This window comes from Plectrocnemia conspersa, unplaced genomic scaffold (genome assembly GCF_051122295.1).
Source record: "Plectrocnemia conspersa isolate PC_06_02 unplaced genomic scaffold, ASM5112229v1 ptg000005l, whole genome shotgun sequence".
Classification (NCBI taxonomy): domain Eukaryota; kingdom Metazoa; phylum Arthropoda; class Insecta; order Trichoptera; family Polycentropodidae; genus Plectrocnemia; species Plectrocnemia conspersa.
Genome location: NW_028277169.1, coordinates 26,605,621 through 26,628,743, shown reverse-complemented (window position 1 = coordinate 26,628,743; position 23,123 = coordinate 26,605,621). Strand labels below are relative to the sequence as shown.

Below are 23,123 nucleotides of genomic sequence, written 5' to 3'. Positions count from 1 at the left end.
ACACATTATCGACCGTTCACGCGTTTTCGCGTGATAACCGCGTAAGATAAAACAAATGTTATTTGAGATGGTAAAATATTATGAGAATGTAATAAGGATTTAAACTTTTATCTACATGTAATAATATATACATTCATAATTATTTTAGTAGCGAAAAAAATATTTTTTTTCAAAATACAGAAATAAATATACAATAGTTTAAGTTCCAAATGTGTTAAAATAAGACAATTTCTATACTCGAGCAACACATTAGTCATGTTTTCTCCTAGTACTGCTCCAAAATCCTTTATCCGCCTTAATTTTGTTTAAAACAGATGTTATTTTATCTATATTTATAATCTATTTACTAATAGTTGACCGACAAATAGTCGCAAATCGTACTCATACAAAGCAATAAAAATGGCATTCTTTAGATTTGCCGAAAGTCACTACTATATCAGTTGTTTATTTGCTTTAGAGTTTAGACGTTCATAGAAATATCTATGCTCTGATCAAAAAGTATGTATATAAGTAATTCGCACAGCCTTGTTTTATGCATATTATTAAAATAATCATAATAAACCAATATTTTTTTAATAAATTATTATTTTACATATTTTTGCACTAATTAATTAAAATTGAAATTGAGAAAAAAAATAAGATTTGAATTATTCGAATAAGCAACCGAAGTCTGAAATTTTTTTAAATAATAACACATGACATACCTTGTCGAAGACCTTATCAAAATCCGTATATACGACGTCTCTATAACATAAAACTATTGTAAGAGTCAGCTAAGAGTCAGAATTTTAAAATGCATAGCTTTATTTTTTATTTTTAATTCACTAAGATTTTTATTAATATTTTTAATAAAATTCCTGTAATACACTTATTTCTACCAAAATTAAAAATGCAGTTTTGTGTATATTAAAGTTCATCTTAAATATTTATGTATTTATTTCAAAACATATTGTTAAAAATACATAGACAACTCTCGTTTTTGAAGAGTGCGATACTAATTGTTAATTACAACTATTCCAGCCGTAACTAACTGTTAAACAGTAATATATTCATAATAATAAAAAAACAGTGATTTCAGCTCTGCCTGAAATCAACAATAATATCACTACTAAAATAAGGTATTTCTTAGATATACACTTATTTACGTTCGGAGCTTTATACTTTGCTTTCGATATATAATACACGAGTTTACGAGCAAACTCGCATCCAGTGGAGCTTACGCTGAATTGGCACAGATGATGCATTTGCCGTCGGTTTCAATCGCCAAGAACATAACTTCATATTCAAGACGATTTTAAGACTTCTTATATTAAAATAATAGTTTAATATGGCTGCATTCTATATCTTATAATTTATAAAATTTTGTAATTTGTTATTAAAAATAAACTCGTGTACTTTAAAATCATTTAATATATATATAGAAAATATGATAACTTACAGAACTAAATGTAAATATAATAAAAGAAGAACCAATCATTTATACAACTTGTTTATGTTACAATTATTTATTTAATAGTTTTATGAATTCAAAATACAATTTTTAGAAAGAAGGCATCAAATTTACGTCACACCTCGTGACGTCTTCTTTTCAAGCTGAAGATAAGTGAAAATGATCGATGTACCTTTATCTTTTGACCGACATTATCTTTTTAATATCTCTTTGTGTGTTTATATTTGAAAAAGTTGACGTATAACTTCGTACATACATACGATATTTTATGGTTTGTGTTGAGTCAATATTATAACCACCTGTCTTGTTGTTGTTTTTTATACTATAAAATATAAATTGTGATGTGATGAACCAATCTGATTATTTGCGTTCAATGACACCGATTCGTAAAACACTCATGCATCGTACATTTGCATGCAGACCATGTAGTGTCGCATGCGTACGATAATTTACAATATAAAGACCTCAACCACGTTCAATTGCACTAAGTGTTGATTTGTTCATTTAATAAAAGCGGTTTTGAAAGAGTTCTGTTGGAATTTATATTGTCTGTTTAATTTAAAAATTAAATACATGATATTTCAAAAAGCTGCTGGTAATTGAATACTTACGGATGTGTAAGACAATAAGCCAATATGTAGCAATATCAATTAAAAAATAGTATTTTATTGTCAGTGTAACGTTTTAGTGATAAATATTGTATATAATATAATATAAAACAATTTAATAAATCTTTACTCTATACTTCAATGTACCTATGTATTTTTGTACAAAAACAAACTAAACTCCATCGCTTTCTTTTTTCAGGGCAAAGATAAGAGGGATGCCTCAACGCGGGAGTTGGCAGGCCACTTAAGAAATTTTTATCTGCCGTTGGACCGCAATTGGATTGTACTCTTTCCTGAGGGTGGTTTTCTCAGGAAAAGGCGGGAGACCAGTCAAAGGTGAGTACTTAAATTAATTAAATTTTTCAATCATTCACAGCATAATAAACACAAATCATAAACTTTCAGGTTTGCAGCAAAGAACAATCTACCGTTCTTGAAGAACGTCTCGTTGCCGAGGGTCGGAGCTCTAAGGATCATCGTAGATGAAGTGGGACCAAAACAGTCAGCTAGTTCTAGCAAACATGATGTGAAAAATACAGGTTTAAGTAATGGTAACATTTACTTGGCTAAGTATTATTATATTAATATTATTATAAAAAAATGTATGTACTTAAATAATAAATTTATTTTTCAGAATTACCTAAAGTAGATACAAGTTCTCAAGCTAAAAACCAATCGTTTGATAAGGATAGAATACGTTGGATATTAGATATTACTATAGGCTATGAAAATTCGTTGCCGATTGATTTAATCGACATTGTCACCGGTAGAAGGGCTCCGTGCACTACACATTTGCATTACCGCCTATTTCCTAGTACTGACGTAAGTATTATATATTTATAAACAATTTTGTATAATAAAGATATATTTCAAATAGTAATAAAACACAAATAATTTCGATGAGTTAAATTTTCACTAGTATAAATATAATTTCACTAAGTCGGTCAGTTGAAATGTATCAAACAATTGATTTATAATTTCACTGCGTAGTTTAAGTGAAACTGTATCTGTTCATAAACAAATGATTTGATACGTGTATTTTCACATTATTATAATCGCATCGTTTTACCAATACAATAATATTTAAGATAAATTGAATTAAACCCAAACCTAATTTATGTTTTAGAACATTAGTCAGGTTTAATTTAGCTACTTTGTTTAGATTAAGTTTGGATTTTAACAACAAATGGACGTTTCGCAACTAACAAATTAAAATTCATTGATATTATAAAATATATATTTTCGCTAGTAGAAATATATATCTACCAGTGAAAAAGTATTCTGAAACGTCAGTAAAAGTATAATATAATATATACACCAAATATATGTGGATGACCATAAATTGAAGAAAATTTTGTATGATATATTATAATACAATTTCGTCATTAGTTTTATAAATCAAATTGTAAAGACTATAAAATTTATATTCTATATACAAAGCACTATAAAAAATTGTACTTTGAACCAATATTATGTGATTGAATTCTGAATTTAAATATATAATCTTATCACTATCTTTCAGTATTGTGTTGTAATATCAATTTAATCGTTCATTTAAAAATATTTTAAATCAATCGTTTGATAAATATTCACTATACTATACAAAGATAATAAAAATATCGGTCATGTAGGATAACAAAGTACAAATTAATCATTTTAAGATATTAAAATTAGATCATATTAAGTATTTTACACTCATAATTTATTAATTTAACTTTAATAGACTTTCTTAAACAAATATAATTTATATATATTTTATGAATTAAATGTATGTTTAAGTTTAAAATAATAATATAACTTTAGTTTCAAAATTATAATATAGCAAATCACTCGATAAGTGTAACACTCCGTTCCAGCCTATGGACGAGTGACATCACAATTTGCATACGTACTATGCTTCATTATTTTAATCTACATTGATAATATTTGAGACTAAAATATCTATGGATATATTAAAAATCAGTTTTTGTACTATTATAAAAAATTAGGTTTAATTAAAATTATACACAGACTTAAAATTAAACATAGTTACATGTTCATCCTATAAAATGTTTTTGTTTGAAAATACATAATAAGGAATGTTACTTAAAAAAGCAAATAGATTAGCCACCATCTTCTCTTATCTACCTTGGAGATCCAGTGAGTCAGGGATTTTTATATTTTTTTATCCCTTCACTAATTAGGTTACTACAAATTTTTAAATATGTACTTGGAGACATAATTAAATTATTATTATTTATCGTAAATATTTATGAACTGTTATAGTATTTTTTTACCTTTTCAAAATCGACTTTATTTGGGAATAATAATGTTGTATTTTATAAATCATCATACATTCAACCGTAGTTACAAATTTTGCTTTTTTTATAAATTTTAGTAGATATAAAATTAATAAAGAGACATCTATGAAATAGTTGAAAAAAAAATTTAGCCAAGTTTAAAACCAAAATTAAAATATTTATCAGTTCATTTACGCCTGTGATTAAAAATATTAAATTAAGTACAATTATTTAATTTAGGAATATAAATTAAGCTTTGCAATGTGTATTATATTTTTTTTATAAATTTTTGCTCTTAACAAAATATTTATAAAAAATATAGTTACATTGCTAAATTTAATAATTGTCCTTAATTACTTGATCATTTAGTATTAAAATTTTGCTTTGGTCTATTCTTGATAAAATATGTTATACCAACACCATCTATGAATTAATTTTGAGTTTTTATAATTCATAATATTAGTATTTTAAATAAAAAAAAATAATATTTTATCTTGAATTCGATTACTTAATCATAATAATTTTTTCATCGTTATACTAATTTTACTTTTGTACGCTTTTCAGATACCAACTGACCACGAAGAGATGACTAAATGGTTATACGATTGCTTCGCCGAGAAAGAGAAGCTTTTGGAGTACTTTTACACAAACGGGCATTTTCCGGCGCTGTGCCCCGACGGCGTGACGCGCGACATCGAACCGAGGCCCGTCGTCCAAGATTACTTACGATTTCTATTCATACATATATTCTTCATAATATCGACCGTTTTACAATTGCGTTTATTTTATGTTATTTACCAATACCTAGTGAATCCACTGAGCCTTGTAACATAATGATTTTTTTAGTAAAACGCTAATTTACAATATGTGTACCGTCAGAGTCGTTCTGATTGACTGAGTGTATCAAATGCATCAAATGCTCTTTAGTCCTAATTTCGAAATTCCTTTAGCTTTTTATCCGATGTGTTATTGATTCGATTCAAATTAGCATGTCAGTATTAGGTGTTACCATTACGATACAATAATATTGAGCTTTGTATCAGTTAACTTTAAGTACCGTTCAGGGTTTTTGTTTATAGTATATATAACCACGTTTCTATTCGAATATAAGTGATGCACTTTTATCAATAACTTATGATCACTCATAGTCAGTTTATTAAAAAACCTGCCATTTGACAATCCGAACCCTAAATAAAACACACATCAATATGATCCTTATGAAATTATAAACCAAGGGGCCTTTATTCATTTTATTGTTATTTTCATTACTGACTCGCGAGAGAGTGCTGCGTATCTATTTTATAAAAGCATTTGACTATTTTTGTGCTACTTACAGTATGAAAAATATACGAATAAGATATTTTTATCGAATAGTTTCGTACCAACTCTCACGAGCCGTCAATAATTCCTTTTGTAATATACTACTTAATTAAAAAATGTAACAAATAGTGAGATTATAAGAACAAGTATGCAAGTTTACTTTTCATATGTGTATGTGTGTAATTTTTTATATAGGTGGCACTGACACACAAATTTACACTCAACGGTGTGATTTTCTAAGATAGTTTTATACGATTCGATGAATACGTTCACACATGCACATATACGTATATATTATGTAGGCATTATATTGTTTGAGACTTAGATTTGAACCATTTTTTTATTGTAATAGGTGCTTCAAAGCGTAAGCAATTGAAAAAACATGAATTTGTAAATTTTGTGTGGCACTTTTGCATGAAAAAGTCATATACTAATCAATGAGTATCTGACCTTAGTATAAAAAATAAACTAGCTTATACATTTTTTAATACATTTCTTTCAACAATACTTCCAATATTTTGCAAAGCTATTTCTTGAGATCTTATTTGTGTGCTTCGTTGCATTGATCTGAAATCTCGTTCATTTCGAGTTTGATAAAAAAATTGCATTAATGTGAATACCATGCAAAGATAATTTTTCTGCAAAATGATCAGCAATCAAAATTGATTTTCTTACAAATCTTATGTTATTTAATTTTTTTCCAACAATAACCAGTACATTTTCTAAATTATTTCACGCTAGAACATTCGTCAAGCTTTCAAACAAAACTAAGCACAATTTCTCTTCTCATTTGCGGATATCTTGACAGACCGGCTAAAACTGTATTGCCATCCAGACTATTCATAGCTCCAAGCTGCAACTGATTATTAAAATTAATTTATAAAATCCGATACTCTTTGATCAAAATCCGTACTTTAAAAAAATGTATCCTGCCAGTTTTTTTTTTTACATAATTTAAGATAATCGAATCATTATGTACGTATATTGAGTGTAAATTACTAACGAGCGGTGCTATACATATGATTAATATATTCAACAGCTTTTGCTTGACTACATTATGAATATATATTGCACTAAGTAAAAATTATGCTAGGACTGTTGATATTTTGACATTGCATTATTAAAAGTTGTAAATGCAGCTATTTTAAGGTACAGTTAGTCATGAAACAGTTCCAGTGATTAGTCTATATGTATATTTATATCATATAACCCTCTCTAAGTTTTCGTTCTTATAATGTATAAAACTATATTGTTTTATATAACGACATCGATATATATGGCTTTCAGCTTGAAACGGCTTCATAGCTAAGTCTAGTCATCACGAAGGCGAATAGTCTTAGTTTTGTGATTTAATTGCAATTAAATATGTATAGATCGAGTATGTCCTCATACCTTTCTCGATGCATTTAATATTAAATTTTACACAGTTAACATCACTTAGATTTTAAGTATAAGATTGTAAGTTGTTTGTTCTGTATAAACGGTGTAAGTACGTGTTGAAATAAACCGGCGATAAACACACAATTTTTGATGATTTAACGAGAAAGTACAAACGGGGAAGATTTTTAATTTAAAATCAGGTTTATACTCTGTCCATATATTCAATCAGTGTGAAGCTGAGGTGATATTATAAATTTTGGTATAATCTCATTTATTCCGTTTTGAAAGTTAATCCATGTCTCGCTCAATATCATCATGATCTTATATAATTTATATTTTAGTATTAAAAATAAGCAATTCTTAGAAAATTTTAATTGTAAAACTGCACTGCAAAAGTCCATTGGGCATGTCTTTGTTTAAAGTTTACTGATTTTGATAGTACTGACTAATCATAACGGACAGAGTATTGTCGAAAATTAATGCCATTGCGTAAAAAATCAGAATTCCAGTGTTTCGCTTAGGTTAGGTTATTTTTAATGGAACCATTTTGCCATCACCGATAAAATTGATGATAAGACATGTCAGTCATAGGTACATAAATAATGGGAAGCTCCTGGTGATTTTTAGTTTTATTTAGTGCTTTAAATTTTGATGATTTCATCTAATACTGAAATGTAAAAATAAAGCTTAAATAAAATCATATTTTTAAGTAGTAATTGCTAATGAAAATTGGAATGCTTTTTTTATAATTATAACGATTTATTTTTTTAGTTGAATTGAGTGTTTTATTATTTATAGTTTTCTTTTTAATACACTGCTTTTATTTTTATTTTTAGTGTTTATTATAATATTTTTTGTAAATAAGGAAATGTGATATTACGTTTCATGTGTAAAACAAATATTGAAAATTCCTTTAAAAATAGTTTTATGATTCTGTTGTAGCTATTGACTTGTAGTGAAAATACTTACCAAAAATACGGATAATCGTTTGGTTCATTCTTTGTAAAATTTAAAAATTTTCTACTCGAGGATTAGTTTCGTTTTTAATTACGATTAATTTAAAAGGGTATATTTTTGTACGAAACATGTGATTTGTATAAAAGCTTTCTAATGTAAACGTCACATTTGGAGTAATTTTTTTTAGAAATTACAATGTGATCTTCTATGTTCCATCTTAGCTCTTTATAAAGTTAGTTGTGATTTATAGTCATTTAGAATTATATGAACTACTTTTTTATTGTTAATATCTCTTTCTTTATATTTCTTCTCTTATTATTTAGTTTAGTTTTTAAAGTTTTATGAAGATATAAAAAAGCCATTTTGAATTGTCAATATCGAGCTGTTTTATTGATATTAATACTGCTTTTTATTTCTTTATATACATTTTTATATAAATAAAACCAGTGTGAGATAATTTAAGTTTTTTTTTTCTTTTTAAGCTTCTTCTTAATATTTAATTTTCTGTGTTAAATTGTTATGTTTTTTATTACTTAATAATTGGTAGACATTATTCATTCTATTTCTTTTCTTGGATTTTCTTCATAAGCTTTTTTTCACTTTTTATTAAATTTAACCCATTGGCTGCCATGCCTTGTTGACAAATCTTTTTGGAGTACGAGAAAATTACATATAATATACATGATTTATCGGAGTAAGGTTTTGCACACCTTAATTTATAAGCAGCAGTATATTTATAAATGTCAATTTATTTCAATAATAACACAGCTTCACAAAAATACTATTAATTAACTATCATCATTAATATTTCGATGTACATACATTTTTCGATAGATGAATATATTTCTAAATTCCCTGGAATGACAATATTACAATATAGAAAATAATAAGAAAGAAAAGCTTATACATTGATACTATTTTGTTCTATGGAATAGAATAAGAAAATATTGTACTTATGTTGTGTGTTGAATGTAACAGTTTGGATTTTTTTACTTTGAATTTGACACAGTTTAGCTGTTTTAATTTATACATTCACACATGCCTGATTGAATGTAATAACTTTTCAATTGATTTTGTAAATGAAGAATCCAAACCATTGTAAATTATCTTAATAAAGTTTTAACAAATATGTTCTTGTTTTATTTTTTAGGTATGAATTATATTGTAATTTTTCCAATCCACATAAACATTATTAATGTTATCAAATTTATTTTATAGATAAAAGTATTTTGGCAGACGGATGGTAACAGGTGGCAATTAATCATAGATTGGAGTAAGTTACCAATTTAATTAGTTACGTGTTGGAAATTATACGATGTATGTGATTGGTGGACGAGGGACTGCCGGTCGTCGTCTCCCCGTCACAGTCCGCCACTACCAGAGTGCCGCCTATTTTTGGTCATAATAAATAAATAAATGGGCATTTCACAATATGTTGAATAGTACTTGAAACGACATCATAATATATTATATACACAATTTAAAAATTCTATGTGATATATAAACGACAAATCTTTAACTTAAATCTTAGGAAATATATTCAATTATTATAATAAAAATAAAAAGTGAATTTGTCCGATTGATTTTCGAGCCGCCGGTAATGCGTTCTGTTGTTTCGACCAATAAAAAATAAGCATTCAAATGTTAAACAAGATGGCCGACAGTACCGTGACAACAGTTTTAAATAATTATTATTTAATAGTAAAATTTTGCTACGCGACAATAATTTTCATTAATTCGTTATTTGACTAAATATAGTAGATGTGTGGTGTTATAACTATGAAAATTAAATATATAGTGTGTTGAAGATTAGAAGAATACATTGATTAAACTAGATAAACAATCATAAAACAATCTTCGTAATGAAATCTTCAAATTTTGAATTCCTAGCGACGGGCTCCGAGGCCGAAAAGTGAGTTTTTCCTTTTATATTACATAAAGATTATCATTGCTTCCGATTTAATGCACATATACGTTAGATTTGACTGAACATTTAAAACGTACCTAGATAGGTTTTAAATGTGAACATGTAATATATACTTAGTACGTATGAAGATTGAGGTTAATGTCGATCAATCCGTATAAATGTTAATAAAACGTATTTTTTTTTATATATTGATATTTGGGGATACTATCTTTTACAACAATCACGTGACAATGATTGTGATGCAGTCAGTTATTTAGCTGAAGAAGCTTGGTTATATCAAAATAAATTAAAACCATTATTGCAGCAAAAAAAAAATTCACCTAGATCGTTCCGTTCCGAGTGACGACTCGCAATATACATATGTATGTGTAGTTTCTTGGATGTTATCTAATAGACGACATTTTACAATGATTATAAATATGTGATTGCATACCTGGAATAATCGATAACCAAAATATCTAAGAGTGGCTTATTTTTAATTCCGATGTGACAAAATATGGATGTATACGTCATGGTTTTTAATCAATTTTTGTTTTGTGCCATCATTCCTCTTTAGGAATATCCAAATTCAAGATATTCAGTTACATTAAACTTATGTAGTATGTTCCTTATAAAAAGATAATACTTGCTGACAGTGACTTCAACATGAGAAGATTCACTCTTTGTTTATATATACTAATTCTACGCTGTAGCCATATATGTCATCAAATTGTTCCATCATTGCTTCTGAAAAATAATTAAAAACAATAACTCTTTTATCAAGAGTTAAACATTGAATACATTATTACTATTAATATAATCCATATATTAAATTTAAACAACAACCAAAGAACAAAATTGACGGAAGTTACCGTAGAGAATTAAACACATAAATTGGCATCACTTCTTAAACTGATAAGTTGTACGTCGTATTTTAATTGTTTGCCATACGTAAATGTTATTTGATCTCTCGTTGTTTCTGAAAATTAACTGTAAACGATACTATATAGTGGGTAAAATGTAACTTATTGCTTACACTAATATGAGATTTTTCATTATTACTAGCATTGTAATATGTTTAATTAACTTTGGCATGTATATCTTTAATTGCCTAATCACTGCTGTTTGTCTTTTAATGTTAAATCCTAGAAAGTCAATAGTAATTTTGTTAGAATAACCGTGATATATTATTCATATAACCAAACACTTTCTGGCACACTCATAATTTAAACTTTTATTTATATTGTTTATAATTCCAAAGCTACACCATTTTGAATCATCTCAGAAAAGTGCTGTGATTATAACATATTTCACTGTTTATTTAATCGCACTAAGCCGTATCCCGACGCGCGCTTGACAGATGACGGAAATGTCATATGTGAGCAAATCTGACGGTGGGGAATCCCGGGTATTAGCGCGCTTGAAAACGAACGACGCAATTGATTTTATCGATTCAAATTGTAAAACACATATCAAAATATGTATAAAAATCATATAATTCTAAAAAAAATATTTTTTAAAATATATTAGGTTTATACGGGATTTTAAATATAAAATAAATAATGTGGATTTGTATTAGCTTCTCTATACAGAAAAAATATGTACTTGAATTTTGGCGAACGTTGGCAATTTATAGTTATAGTTTTTAGAGAATTTTTAAAGTTTCGATTGAAAAATATTTTTAACAAAAAGGGGCAAATTTTCAAAATAAGTACTATTCGTTACAAACCAACTAGTGTTGCAAAAATCTCTCATACTGACCCCTTTGAAAGGAAACTACACAAAATTGAATAACACTAATTTAAATATTTTTTAAATTATAAAGTTTTAGAATAAAATTTCAAGATTTATTCAAAATATTTTTTTCAACCTTAAAAATATTTTTTATTCTATTATGGATTTTAAATATTCTTAATTTATTATAGATTTTAAATGTTTATTTTATTATTAATTTTAAGTAAAGTGACAACTTTTTGCACTTAGTAATTAATAAAATATATAATGCTGCGCAGAAAAACATTTATTTAAAAAATATTTATATCAAAATAGTTTTTAATAAAAATAGACAAAGGTCTCAAAATTGTTAATATTTTTAAAGCGCACTTTTGGTCTAAAGTAACAGATTATGTGCTTGATATTTTCAGTTTATTGTTTCTTTCTAATTATTAAATGTAATTAAAAACTGGCTTTTATATAATATTTACACATAAAACATATAAAAAACTTTTTTTAATTATAAAGTAGCTCTTGCTGTAACTAAAAAACGTTATTATTACTAAAATTTTAATTGATGATAAAATTGTAGCCCCTCAAACATCTAAAATATGCTAAAGCACAATCAATGACCTATAATCGTTCACATTGCACTAACTATAGTTGATCGATTCTGTTGTAGCGTCAGTTAGATGTAACAAAATATTATGGTATTTTTTTGTTTTAATAATATTTAGTTAAGTTACAAACCAATTTTTAAAATGAATACAGTGAAATCTCTTTGTAACGAATACCGAAATAACGAAATTCCCAGTATAACGAATCTTCAATTTTTCCCCGAAAAACTTTCATACAAAATGTTTTCACTGAAACCAAGACTGATCTCAGTATAAAGAAATATTTTAACCCGAATTTAAGAATGACGTTACAATTTGACTCAATATTTCTTTAAATTCAATTTATCCTTGACTTTGCGTGTGCCAGATGTGTTCGACATTACAGGTGTTTTGCTGACCCTCAAACATTTTTTATAAAACATTTTTTTTACAAATTTTATTGTGTTTCATACAGTATCCTTAAAAATAGACAAATAACGATTTTTAAACTTAATAAGAGGTTATTTTGATGCTGTAATTAAAAATCAAATAAAAATATATCATCTTCTTTGCATTCAATATAACGAATTTTCAGTATACCGAAATTTATTCATTGGTTCTGTGAGCTTCGTTTTATTGAGATTTCATTGTACAATGTTTAATTTATTATTATCTAGCTAAGTTTTAAACCTCTTCATAAATTATATACAATATTTAGATTTATCATTAAATATAAAAGTTTCAAATCTAGCGTTAAATAATATAATTTTTTTTTCTGGAAATATTTAGTCAAGTTGTAAACCTATTTTCAAATGAATTCAAAATGTTAAGTAATTTTTTATACATTTAACCATTTTTACTATCATTGGAAATCATAAATAATAAGTCTAATTTTAACCAATAAATTTAAAAATATATTTTAAAAAATCAGAACGAAGCAAAAATAATATTTAAACCCCAAAATGTTGAGGGTACGGTATTCGCACACTTGCTAGTTTATCGTACAGTTACACTCGCTAGTTTATAATATATTGTTATTTACCATGTTCAATTTAATCCTATAAAAAAGTTAATTATAACTCATAACGGATTTATAATAAATATATGTAACGTTTCCATAGATAATTCGGCGAAAAAATTTATCTTATAGTAAACAATAAATAATCTAAAAAAAACAGAATACATTATTTAATGGCTATGTATGTTAATCACAAAACTAAATTAAAAAAGCTATATTTATCTACAAATATTACATGTTTTTTAAATTACTAACTTGATGAAAACTAGTTCAATTAAATAACAAGCATTTTAATGAGAATTATAATTTATTTTAATTAAAATACAATTTAATAGTATAACAATCGAAGCATTAAAAGTGTAAAGTAAAATACCTAAAATTATCTAATAACAAAATGGTACTCTCGTTGTAATTACGTACAAAAATACTTTGCATACTAAACGCTCTAGTTACTTTGTGAATGCAATAATAGTTTTAACCATTTAACATAAATTGTATGTGTTCTATTTAAATATGTATTATTTATCTATTATATAAATATATTGTATGACAACACTGATTACGTTATTGTCTTGTTAGTTTAAATTTTTCGAATCAGAAAAAAATGGAATATAATTCATACAGAATTATTTATTGTATAATAGATAGAATTTTGTTTTTTATATGTACATGTACGTATGTATCTTATACATTCAAATGGGAAAATTAAGGTTACAGATGTATTATCTCTGATTCTCGTAGGTATGAGTAAATAAACATTTGCGGAAAATCAGCATGCAAGTAAGGCAATTGCGATATATTCATATACATACGTACTTCATGAATTTGATGTCAGATTTAATGTGTGTGCTAAAATCATTTTTGGAATAACAACTGATTTTATAAATGAGTAACTCTAAATCCGCAAAATGTGAAATTTGATACTTAATAAAATTATTAGAAAAGTGTGAAATATCAAAGATGAATATTGACGTATCTGTGTTACAAACTTGCTTTCTTTTACATTATTCATACTCCACAAGTACTTTTACACAATGCTGCATTTAAATGATGTACTTAACGTGTTTTGTTTCATTGTATTCTTTGAGATTCTTTGATTAACTACGATGATGATAAGCGAGAGTTTATTTTGCATGTCACACGACAATTCTTCATTTTGTACTAAATAGATAAGTTGATATCGCACAATAATTATTAATCGAAAACATATAATTAAGTATAAAATGTAGACGATCAAGTAATCCGTTTTGTTATTAACATACCAGAGATAAATATCACAAGCTGTGATTTATTCAAACAGATCGATCTAATCTGTTAATTTATACGCCTCGAACTTTAATTAGAGAGCTTCTGCGCATTATAACTAATTTTATGCAATCACGGAATTTATTATAATAGTATATAGATATAAAAACTTGAACGTTTATTTAAATTTATACAAATTAACCGTATTCCCTCGAAATAAGTAAAAAAATCGTAAGCCTAATGATATCAACCATTATTTAATTTATAAATATAGTAATTAAAGATTTTTCGTTGATTTTTTTGATTTGATTTGGATGCTCCAAAACTTATAAAATATAACATTGAAATAACAAACTGAGATTATAAATTCTGCAAATATCAATTGTGGGACTAATTTGAAGGTATATAAGCTAGGATTAGGGTTCTCAATAAAATATTCGCCTGATTTTCAACTATATGCGCCTTTATTTTGTTTCGAAATGCGAGACAATGAGATGCTTCTTCTCAACAAAAAAATATACTTTCACGCCATTGAAAAACATTTGTAAATTAAATGTTTATCCGCTGTAGCTATTATGACTGAAGTTCGTAGAATTTTTTCATTGTTTTTTTTCAAAAAATATTTGTCTCAAAAATAGGTATGCGTCTCAAATTCTTGTGAAGTTCGTGCTACGTTTTTGTGTTTCTTGTTTCAAGACGCAACGATTTTATTTTAATAATTCAATTGCGGTTAATTTACTTATAGTTATTTAATTTACATGTAAATTTGCATAAAACAAACGCCGATACGGATCCGATCTTTATTAATATCAAATTCGTTCCAAGCATTATTAGCTATTGTTTATATAATAAATTCTATACAATTATGTATTTAAAATCTTCCATAATTTTTTCTGAATTTATTCAATTGCAGTTGATCTTAAATCTGAAATGACGTCTATGATCAAAAAGTATGTAATAATAAATTTAGCATTTTTCTTTTAACAATGACCTTGGACAATGCCTATCAAGCAAATGTCGCTTTCTAAAGACGTATACTTATTTCGTCTTAAGAAGCGACTGCAGCGATTGGTTGGATGATCGCTGCATAATTGTGATTGTTTTTTTTATGCTTTGCAGTTTTTTTATGGTAGCTCTGCAGCCCTGACGCTGAGGAGAGGGAATCCACAAGCAGCCACTCGAAAACTGAGGCAGACATTCGAAAAGACAAGCAGACCCCTGCCGTCCGCAGACATCATCCCTCCACCAGCTTCTCCGCCACCGCTCGGAAAATACATCTTGCTATTTATCGTCTGTCGCAACATATGTAAATATAATAAATTAAAACTCTAACTGCTTCCACACCTGCGTCATACTGAAAACGAAGTCACACCCTCTAGGGTTCTCAAACCTTAAAATTATTTTTGTACTTTTACTAACCATGCTAGTTAAAATGTTTTTAACTATAACTATTAATTTACAATTTCACTGCTTAGTATCAGTAAAACTGTATTTGTTCACAAATGGATGATCTTGGCAAAATGCTACAATATTTAATTACCCAATGAAAGTGATTTTATAACTATCATTAGGCCATGTTGGAGTTAATTTGTTTATGTTAGGTTTGAGTTGGAACAGAAAATTAATGTTTCGTAAATGTCAAACTAGGTTTAATTAACATTTTAGAGCAGCATATTATTTCACTAGCGACCATCAGTTTTATATCTATGTACATGTGAAAATGTATTTGAATATAATTTCACTGATACGCTAGTGAAAATATAACTTTATTTTTTAACATTAATATTTAATATAAAATTATATGATACTTTATAAATCAAATTTTAATCAAAAATAAATAATACATAAATATAAATGTAAAGAAGTTTTTTTTAATGTGCTGCTCTTTTAAAATTTGATTTTTACATGAATTAGTCGTTTTTCATTCATTTAAAATAAGTTTGATTAAAAAAAAAACACTAACAATAAATTTAAAATTATAATAGGAATCCTAACATATATATTGTATTGTATTTTTATTTGAAAACATAAGTAAATTTTATTGTAAAAATACACATGGCCTTTTTGATAAATGAAGCATTTCAAAATTATATTGGTTTTGACACAAATGGAATAAATAAGAAATAAAATCACACATCTAATTATGTTGTATGAATATAATTAAAAATTCTAGGAAAGTTTCTGCAAAACCTTAATTGAGAGAGAAAATATAAAAATGAAAGCAAACGTAACATGTTTAATTTAAATAGGAGAAAATTATAAACATAATGAAAATGATATACATGTGATGTTTTCTTAATAGCTCTAATTATGTCTTATTCTAAGGGAATATATTTTAATAATAAGACATTAATCATATATTTAGGATAATATATAATGTGATATTATTGTTTTTTTAGATTTGTTTTTAATATTGCGAAATTTTAAAAATACTTAAGCAAACTATGTCAAACTCTTCGTTGCATTATCTGATTAGATTACGGCAATTGTGGCTCATGAATTTTGTTTAGTCTGTGATACTTACTAAGCATATTTTTAAATTAGGCATATACTTATATTTTTTAGAAATCCCATGGATTAGCGATTGAACAAATTATTATCGCATCAAAACAGTGCATTAACAAAACCGACCGCAATTTTCTACGGTTTCCGATTTAAATATTAGCATCTTCAAAAATGCCACCGTTAGATTTTGCACAAGAAACGGGTTCAAAAGCGTGAACGAAAACGTTTTTGGGTACATTCGGCGACATTTCTGTTAGCGTCATGGAATAAATGTTACCGACACGATTGTGTGACTTTAAGTAGACCAAAGGTAGACGAGTTGTTAAACATCCGGAAAAATATAATCGACATAATTTGTGCGAAAAAAATTTTGATAACTCACATACCGTTATATACGAAAATAATACATACGCACAAATTAGATAAAAATATTTCGAGTCCTAAAGCTTTAATAGCGGGCATCACGATAGTAGACAATTAACCATTTTCTTGGAAAGCGTTAACCTGTATTTTGTAGCGATATGAGAACAAGTAACGCTAGATAAAGTTAAGACCTTAACCATTAAGTAGAAAACTAACTTAGGATCTTCATTGAAATTATAGATCACAGATAAAATAATATTTAATCATCATTTTCTCTGCATAAATGATTTAATTTCTCTTTCGCATATCACTTCTTGTATATGTTTGCTACTGGACCGAATAAATACTGCGCTCACTTGTACTCTCATTCATGCGAAAAGATAATCATAATACTATTGTATATTTTTTTGAAGATGTTTGCATTGATTCAAAAAATAAACTGTAGTATGATGTTTTTATTGTGAAACTATAAAATGTGTGTCATTATGATAAGTGAAAACTCATCAGCGAATCTTATTAGATTTTTTATTATTTATTTTGCAATAGTTGGCTATTTACGTTTACTTTTATTGTAATCACTTTGTAGTGTTGCGTGCTTCTGATAAATGCACGCTCTACATTACGCTACTCTTTTATGATCGAGATAAATATTAAGGCTATTTGCGACTCGTAGAGATGGTTATATTTTTAAACAAGATTTTTCAAGCTTATTGTTCTATATTAAACAAATATAGTTTTATCCTATATTTGTTTCGTATAAAATCATCCCAACATATAATATTTATAAATAGAGCATTTATTGTTTAATTAAATTATAGATAGTTCAATAATATATATTTAGATGAACATATTTAATAGTTTAAACTAATATTTACTTTTCTTTCGAAACTACAATTTTAACTTTTTATTTTAATTTACTTAACCTACTTTAAAAAAACAGTTCTATTTGACAAGAGTCACTATTGCTTTAATATAACATAACTATAATGTATATACATATAAAATAAATTGCAAACAGAACTAAATATTTCGCCTACGTACCAAAGTTTGATCGTGCAAGTGAAAACAGCTCCGCAGCATTTCTGCAAAACGCTTCTAGATCTCAGCACCATTCTAATCTCAGCTCTCGTTAGGCTAACATACTCCCTAAGATCACCTAGCCAGCTTATTGCTTACTGTGTCGTTTTTTGAATGTTTATAAATCAAGAGTAAGTTCAAAACTGTGATATTTATACGTGAGTTGTTTTTTATTAATTTATTAACTAATCCCTTTTTCTTCATGTATTAACCATAAATATTTAATATAAATAATTGTATATAAAACACAATAATATATACTTTTAATTACATAAAATACTATGATTTACATTTGATACATTATAATACAATGTTTTTAAAATGTTATTCATTTTACAACATCATGTTTTGCATATTTATAAAACAGTTCTGATCTGCATCATGTGTATTATATATTTTTACTAAATAAACCTATAAATATTAAGTTTGTAACATCAAAGTTTTTCTGACGTTTATTAACAATATGTCTAAAATATTTATATATAATATTTTTATTTAATAAGTATTAAGCTTAATATTTGTGTGTTTGTACTTTTAACTAACTTAACAATTTTATACTCCTTAATTGCTATACAAATTCAGTCTCAATTTCATTAAAATATATTTATTACCATTTTTCACACAAATAAGTAATATTATATTTCTATATAATATAATTAAACCGAAGATCAGATGATGTTATTCTGTCTCTACGTTGATATACTATGGCCTGATTTTAAATGTGTGCGAATTATGAATAATAATCTATTGTCTAATCTTTTATAGTTTATTATATTTACATATATGACGCGTAGAATCAATATCTTCATTGAGTACGCAAAAAAGTAGATCAAAAGAGCATATACGTTTATTTAAAAACTAGTATTTTTAAACCATAAATATGTTATATTATCAAATTTAAATCTGTACATAAAAAAGTTAAATTTAACCAAGACGAATAAATCAAATCACAAAATTTTGGAGCTAAGCTTAAGCTAAGTTATTATTTTGATTGTGTTTTTATTATCAGTTTTATAATATAAAACTGGTTTCATTTTCAATTAATAGTTTTTTATTATTATTTTAAACTAAATTATAAATTTCGACATCATTTTACATAAAATAAGTTTAATATAACTAAAAATAATAAAAACAATCATACGGCAAAATTTTGTAAATTTAGCGATCATTATTCTTGAGGTTTATGTGTTTTTATTACGCCACTAGTTGTTATCCCGATTGTTTTTTTTTATATTAATTTTATAATTTAAAGCAGGTTTCATTCCAATCTTATCGTAGGTTAAAATTAAATTAAAAAATTATATTTAAACATTACTTTACATAAAAATAGTTTATTCTAACCATGACAAATAAAAACAATCGTAACTTTAGCGATCATTACTCTTTGAGTTCTGTTATTTTTATTACACGATTAGCTTGAATATTTTATATTAGTCTTTTTAAAATAAAGCTGGTATGCTTCTTAAAAAAACGGTTTTTTATTACAAGCTTAAATTCAATTTTAAATTTAAATTTGAACATTACTTTACATAAAAAAAAATGATCCAACTAGAACAAATAAAAACATTTGCCAGAATTTTGTAACTTTAGCTGTCATTACTCTTTGAAGTTTTTAGTTTTATTACACCACTACTTCACATCTAGATTGCTTATTTTATATTAGTTTTATAAAATAAAGCTTTACGTTTTTATAAAATTATCACATATTCAAAATATTTTTTATTTTTTTTTATTTTAGTAAGCATTGTATTACATTATACATATTATTTAAAAATATAGATACTTGTATTTTTATTTATTGAATTAAGTACCAACTAAATCTTATTAAATTCAAGATTTATTCTGTAATTTATTTGTCTAAGGAAATATTTTGAATAGCTGTTGTAAATATATTTTCTCACGTGTGATGTATTAGTGACAAGTTCTTTCATCTCATATTATTTTTAATAATAACTGTAATTATATACGTATCACTTCCAGATCGATCCACATACTGACAAAAATCGATGTCGCGTAGAAACAATTTGTGTCCGTGTTCACAACAAGTTAACCGTTGAGAAGAAAAAGAGGAAAAATAGCACGCGTTGGATGCGATCTCGTTAAAAACAAACAACAAGGTGGAATTACATGGTCTGCGATTGCAAATTATCAAAGTAAACAGTGTACAAATAAAAGTATTTAATTAAAGGGGCCGAATCACGCAAAGACGGTGCCTTCCAAAAAAATAATCAATCACTTTTACATCGATCTGATTTTTGCTTTTTAGAGACAATGCGAAAAATGTGGAGCACGATTCGAGGGTGAAAGGCAAAGACGATGAATGCTGCTATTCCTGTCGGTGTAATTTATACTTTGCGGAATACGTGAAAGATTGAAGATTAGAGATGGAACAGTCGGAGAAACACGCTGGGTCAATCGGAGAAATATGAAGCAAATACCAGGTAAAAATTTTCACGCAATTTTTATAGACGACTGAATAAGAATGCTGAGTTCAATTAAGACAATAATTTATTTAATAAGCAATGGAACTCGAGTACGTATAAATCAATTTGGCACGCTGATAATCTGTATTTAAATTATGTAGCTATACACAATGGTCGTAAAAAGGGATAATTCATTAAATCATCCGGAGCAATGTCGATAGAAAGTAGGCACTTTCCGTTTAACAAGAAAAACTCTAAAATTTTATATTGTTCTAAGAAATGTCTTTTTTCAATGACATTATAGGTACTTTCTCGAGAAAGGCAAACGGAAAACAATAATAATGATCGTCTTAGCAAAGAAAAATATCTAAGTATGATACATAGTTTGTGTTTAATATTTCAATGTATCGAAACATGAAGGTTATTCTATTATATTTTATTCTAAAATACAACTCATTATATTGTTCTATCCACTTAATTTTTATTACATAATGAAAACGTCTAACTTTATGTGTTGCTTATTTTAGGTCAATATATTTATGGGGGGGGGGGAAGTTGTTGTTATATTTTAAATAAATTTGATTTAATTAATATTTTATTTTTAGAAACATATATTACTGTTTGTAAAATATATTAAAGAGTTGTAGATTTTATAATAAATTTAAGTGAACTTTTAAAGACTGCAAAAATAATTTAAAGTTGTGTTTAATAAATATTACCGATTATTAAAATGTTGATAAAATGATTAATTGCTATTGTTTTTGTATTTTAATTTATTTAAATTTAGGAATTTAATCAAGTTGCGTGAATTAATTTTCATGCCATTAAATTTTATCAGACATTTATTAGTTTATGATTTATAATATAAATATTATATAATACTTAATAAAATAACCAGACGTTACATTTTATCTTAAAAAACTAATTAATTATTCACAATAATAAATTTATTATTAATTTTTCAATCATACTAGATTAAAAAAAATCATATTTATTATTACTTATGAAATTATGAGTTGAGTACTATAAATTAAAATTATGGATCTTAAAAGTAATAATAATTATCGCTTAAAATAAGATTACTATCGATTTTATGATTTGTGGTGAATCAAATTGCTATATATAAATAGATATCTTAACTATAATAAATTAGTATTTTTTTAATAAATGCACTTACGTCACGTCAACAGCGATTTACTTAAAAAAAATTCGAATCCATCTATTTTTAAATAGTCTAGAATTTAACTGTTATTTTGCCAAGAATGATATACTTAGATGGTAATTTATAATCCGTTTAAAATCTTCTATTTTCTTAGTCTAATCTCACGATTTAACGGTCCCCTGGCCATTTCACACATCGTTGGGTAAATTATATTCGGATGCTTAACTGTGCGAAGTTGTAGTCTTAGTAAATAATTTATAAAGCGCTACACGCACATTAAATAATTGTTCGAAAAGGAAATCACGACGCAAACAATATTCTATAAACAGCAACCTTATGAAAGCCTTTAATGTTGCGGTAAAAGTAAATAAAGTGAGCGATCGTCGTACAATGCAAATTGACCGAGAGAGTTACATTAGCAAATTTTCTTGTTTGTTTTCAATACAGATTTTCTAAATGTTTGATTATGTTAAAAGCTTTCTGAGCACAATTGAGGATAAGCAATGTTTCTCAGATTAAAGAGAAACATTTTCGGATCGGTACTTTCCATCTTGCCATTGTTGTTTGGCCTAAAGACTAATTTTTGTTGTGGTTTATGGAGCTTATTCGGCGGTCATATTGTATTGTGTGATTTTTCCACACATTCACGAGATTATCGTGGGGAAGTTTTAGTGTTTATAAAGCGATTGCATTTCTAATGTCAGATCAGATTCCAGGTTACTGACGCAAGATTGTTGTGCTAATGAATTCGTGTGAGAAACGATTTATTTTTTTTCGCTAAAATATTTTTACGCTAAGTGATCAATCATTTGGCGATAATTTTTGACGTATAAATTATTCTTAGAAAGTATCATATTCAAACTATTAATTTAAATTGACTCGTTAATTTTACCGTTATAAAGAACGATACTTACGATAAAAAGCTGATTATTTAGAAATATAATTTTTAAGCAAAAAGTATTTAGAATCTTATAAGTGGGACGCTTTTTGCTTAATTGTGATATTAAAATTATTTTGAAGGTCAACAGCGAATTAAATATTTGTATTTTTTCAGGACCTTGTGTTTTTATTTTCTATTTACTTTTTTCTGTGGTATGATTTTATTAAAAAATAATATTTTT

At 26.4% G+C, this 23,123-nt stretch overlaps 2 protein-coding genes across 3 annotated transcripts in view; both read left to right on the top strand.

The window, feature by feature from the left end:
• LOC148235317 (acyl-CoA:lysophosphatidylglycerol acyltransferase 1-like) overlaps window positions 1-9,123 on the top strand; it is a 466,435-nt gene extending 457,312 nt beyond the window's left edge. The window contains exons 5-8 of the mRNA XM_088186294.1: window positions 2,258-2,394; window positions 2,464-2,609; window positions 2,693-2,880; window positions 4,902-9,123. Of these exons, the coding sequence (XP_088042420.1) occupies window positions 2,258-2,394; window positions 2,464-2,609; window positions 2,693-2,880; window positions 4,902-5,171 (741 nt within the window). The 3' untranslated portion in view covers window positions 5,172-9,123. The remainder of the gene's footprint in view (window positions 1-2,257; window positions 2,395-2,463; window positions 2,610-2,692; window positions 2,881-4,901) is intronic.
• Window positions 9,124-9,637: 514 nt separating this feature from the next.
• Window positions 9,638-23,123, top strand: part of LOC148235316 (uncharacterized) — a 30,059-nt gene continuing 16,573 nt past the window's right edge. The window contains exons 1-4 of one of the 2 annotated variants that reach the window (XM_088186289.1): window positions 9,638-9,906; window positions 15,592-15,778; window positions 20,398-20,570; window positions 20,684-20,858. In XM_088186289.1, coding sequence (XP_088042415.1) covers window positions 20,843-20,858 — 16 coding nt within the window. In that variant the 5' untranslated portion in view covers window positions 9,638-9,906; window positions 15,592-15,778; window positions 20,398-20,570; window positions 20,684-20,842. Of the gene's footprint in view, window positions 9,907-15,591; window positions 15,779-18,450; window positions 18,576-20,397; window positions 20,571-20,683; window positions 20,859-23,123 lie in introns of those variants that run through there. The other variant, XM_088186288.1, reaches the window with a different exon arrangement.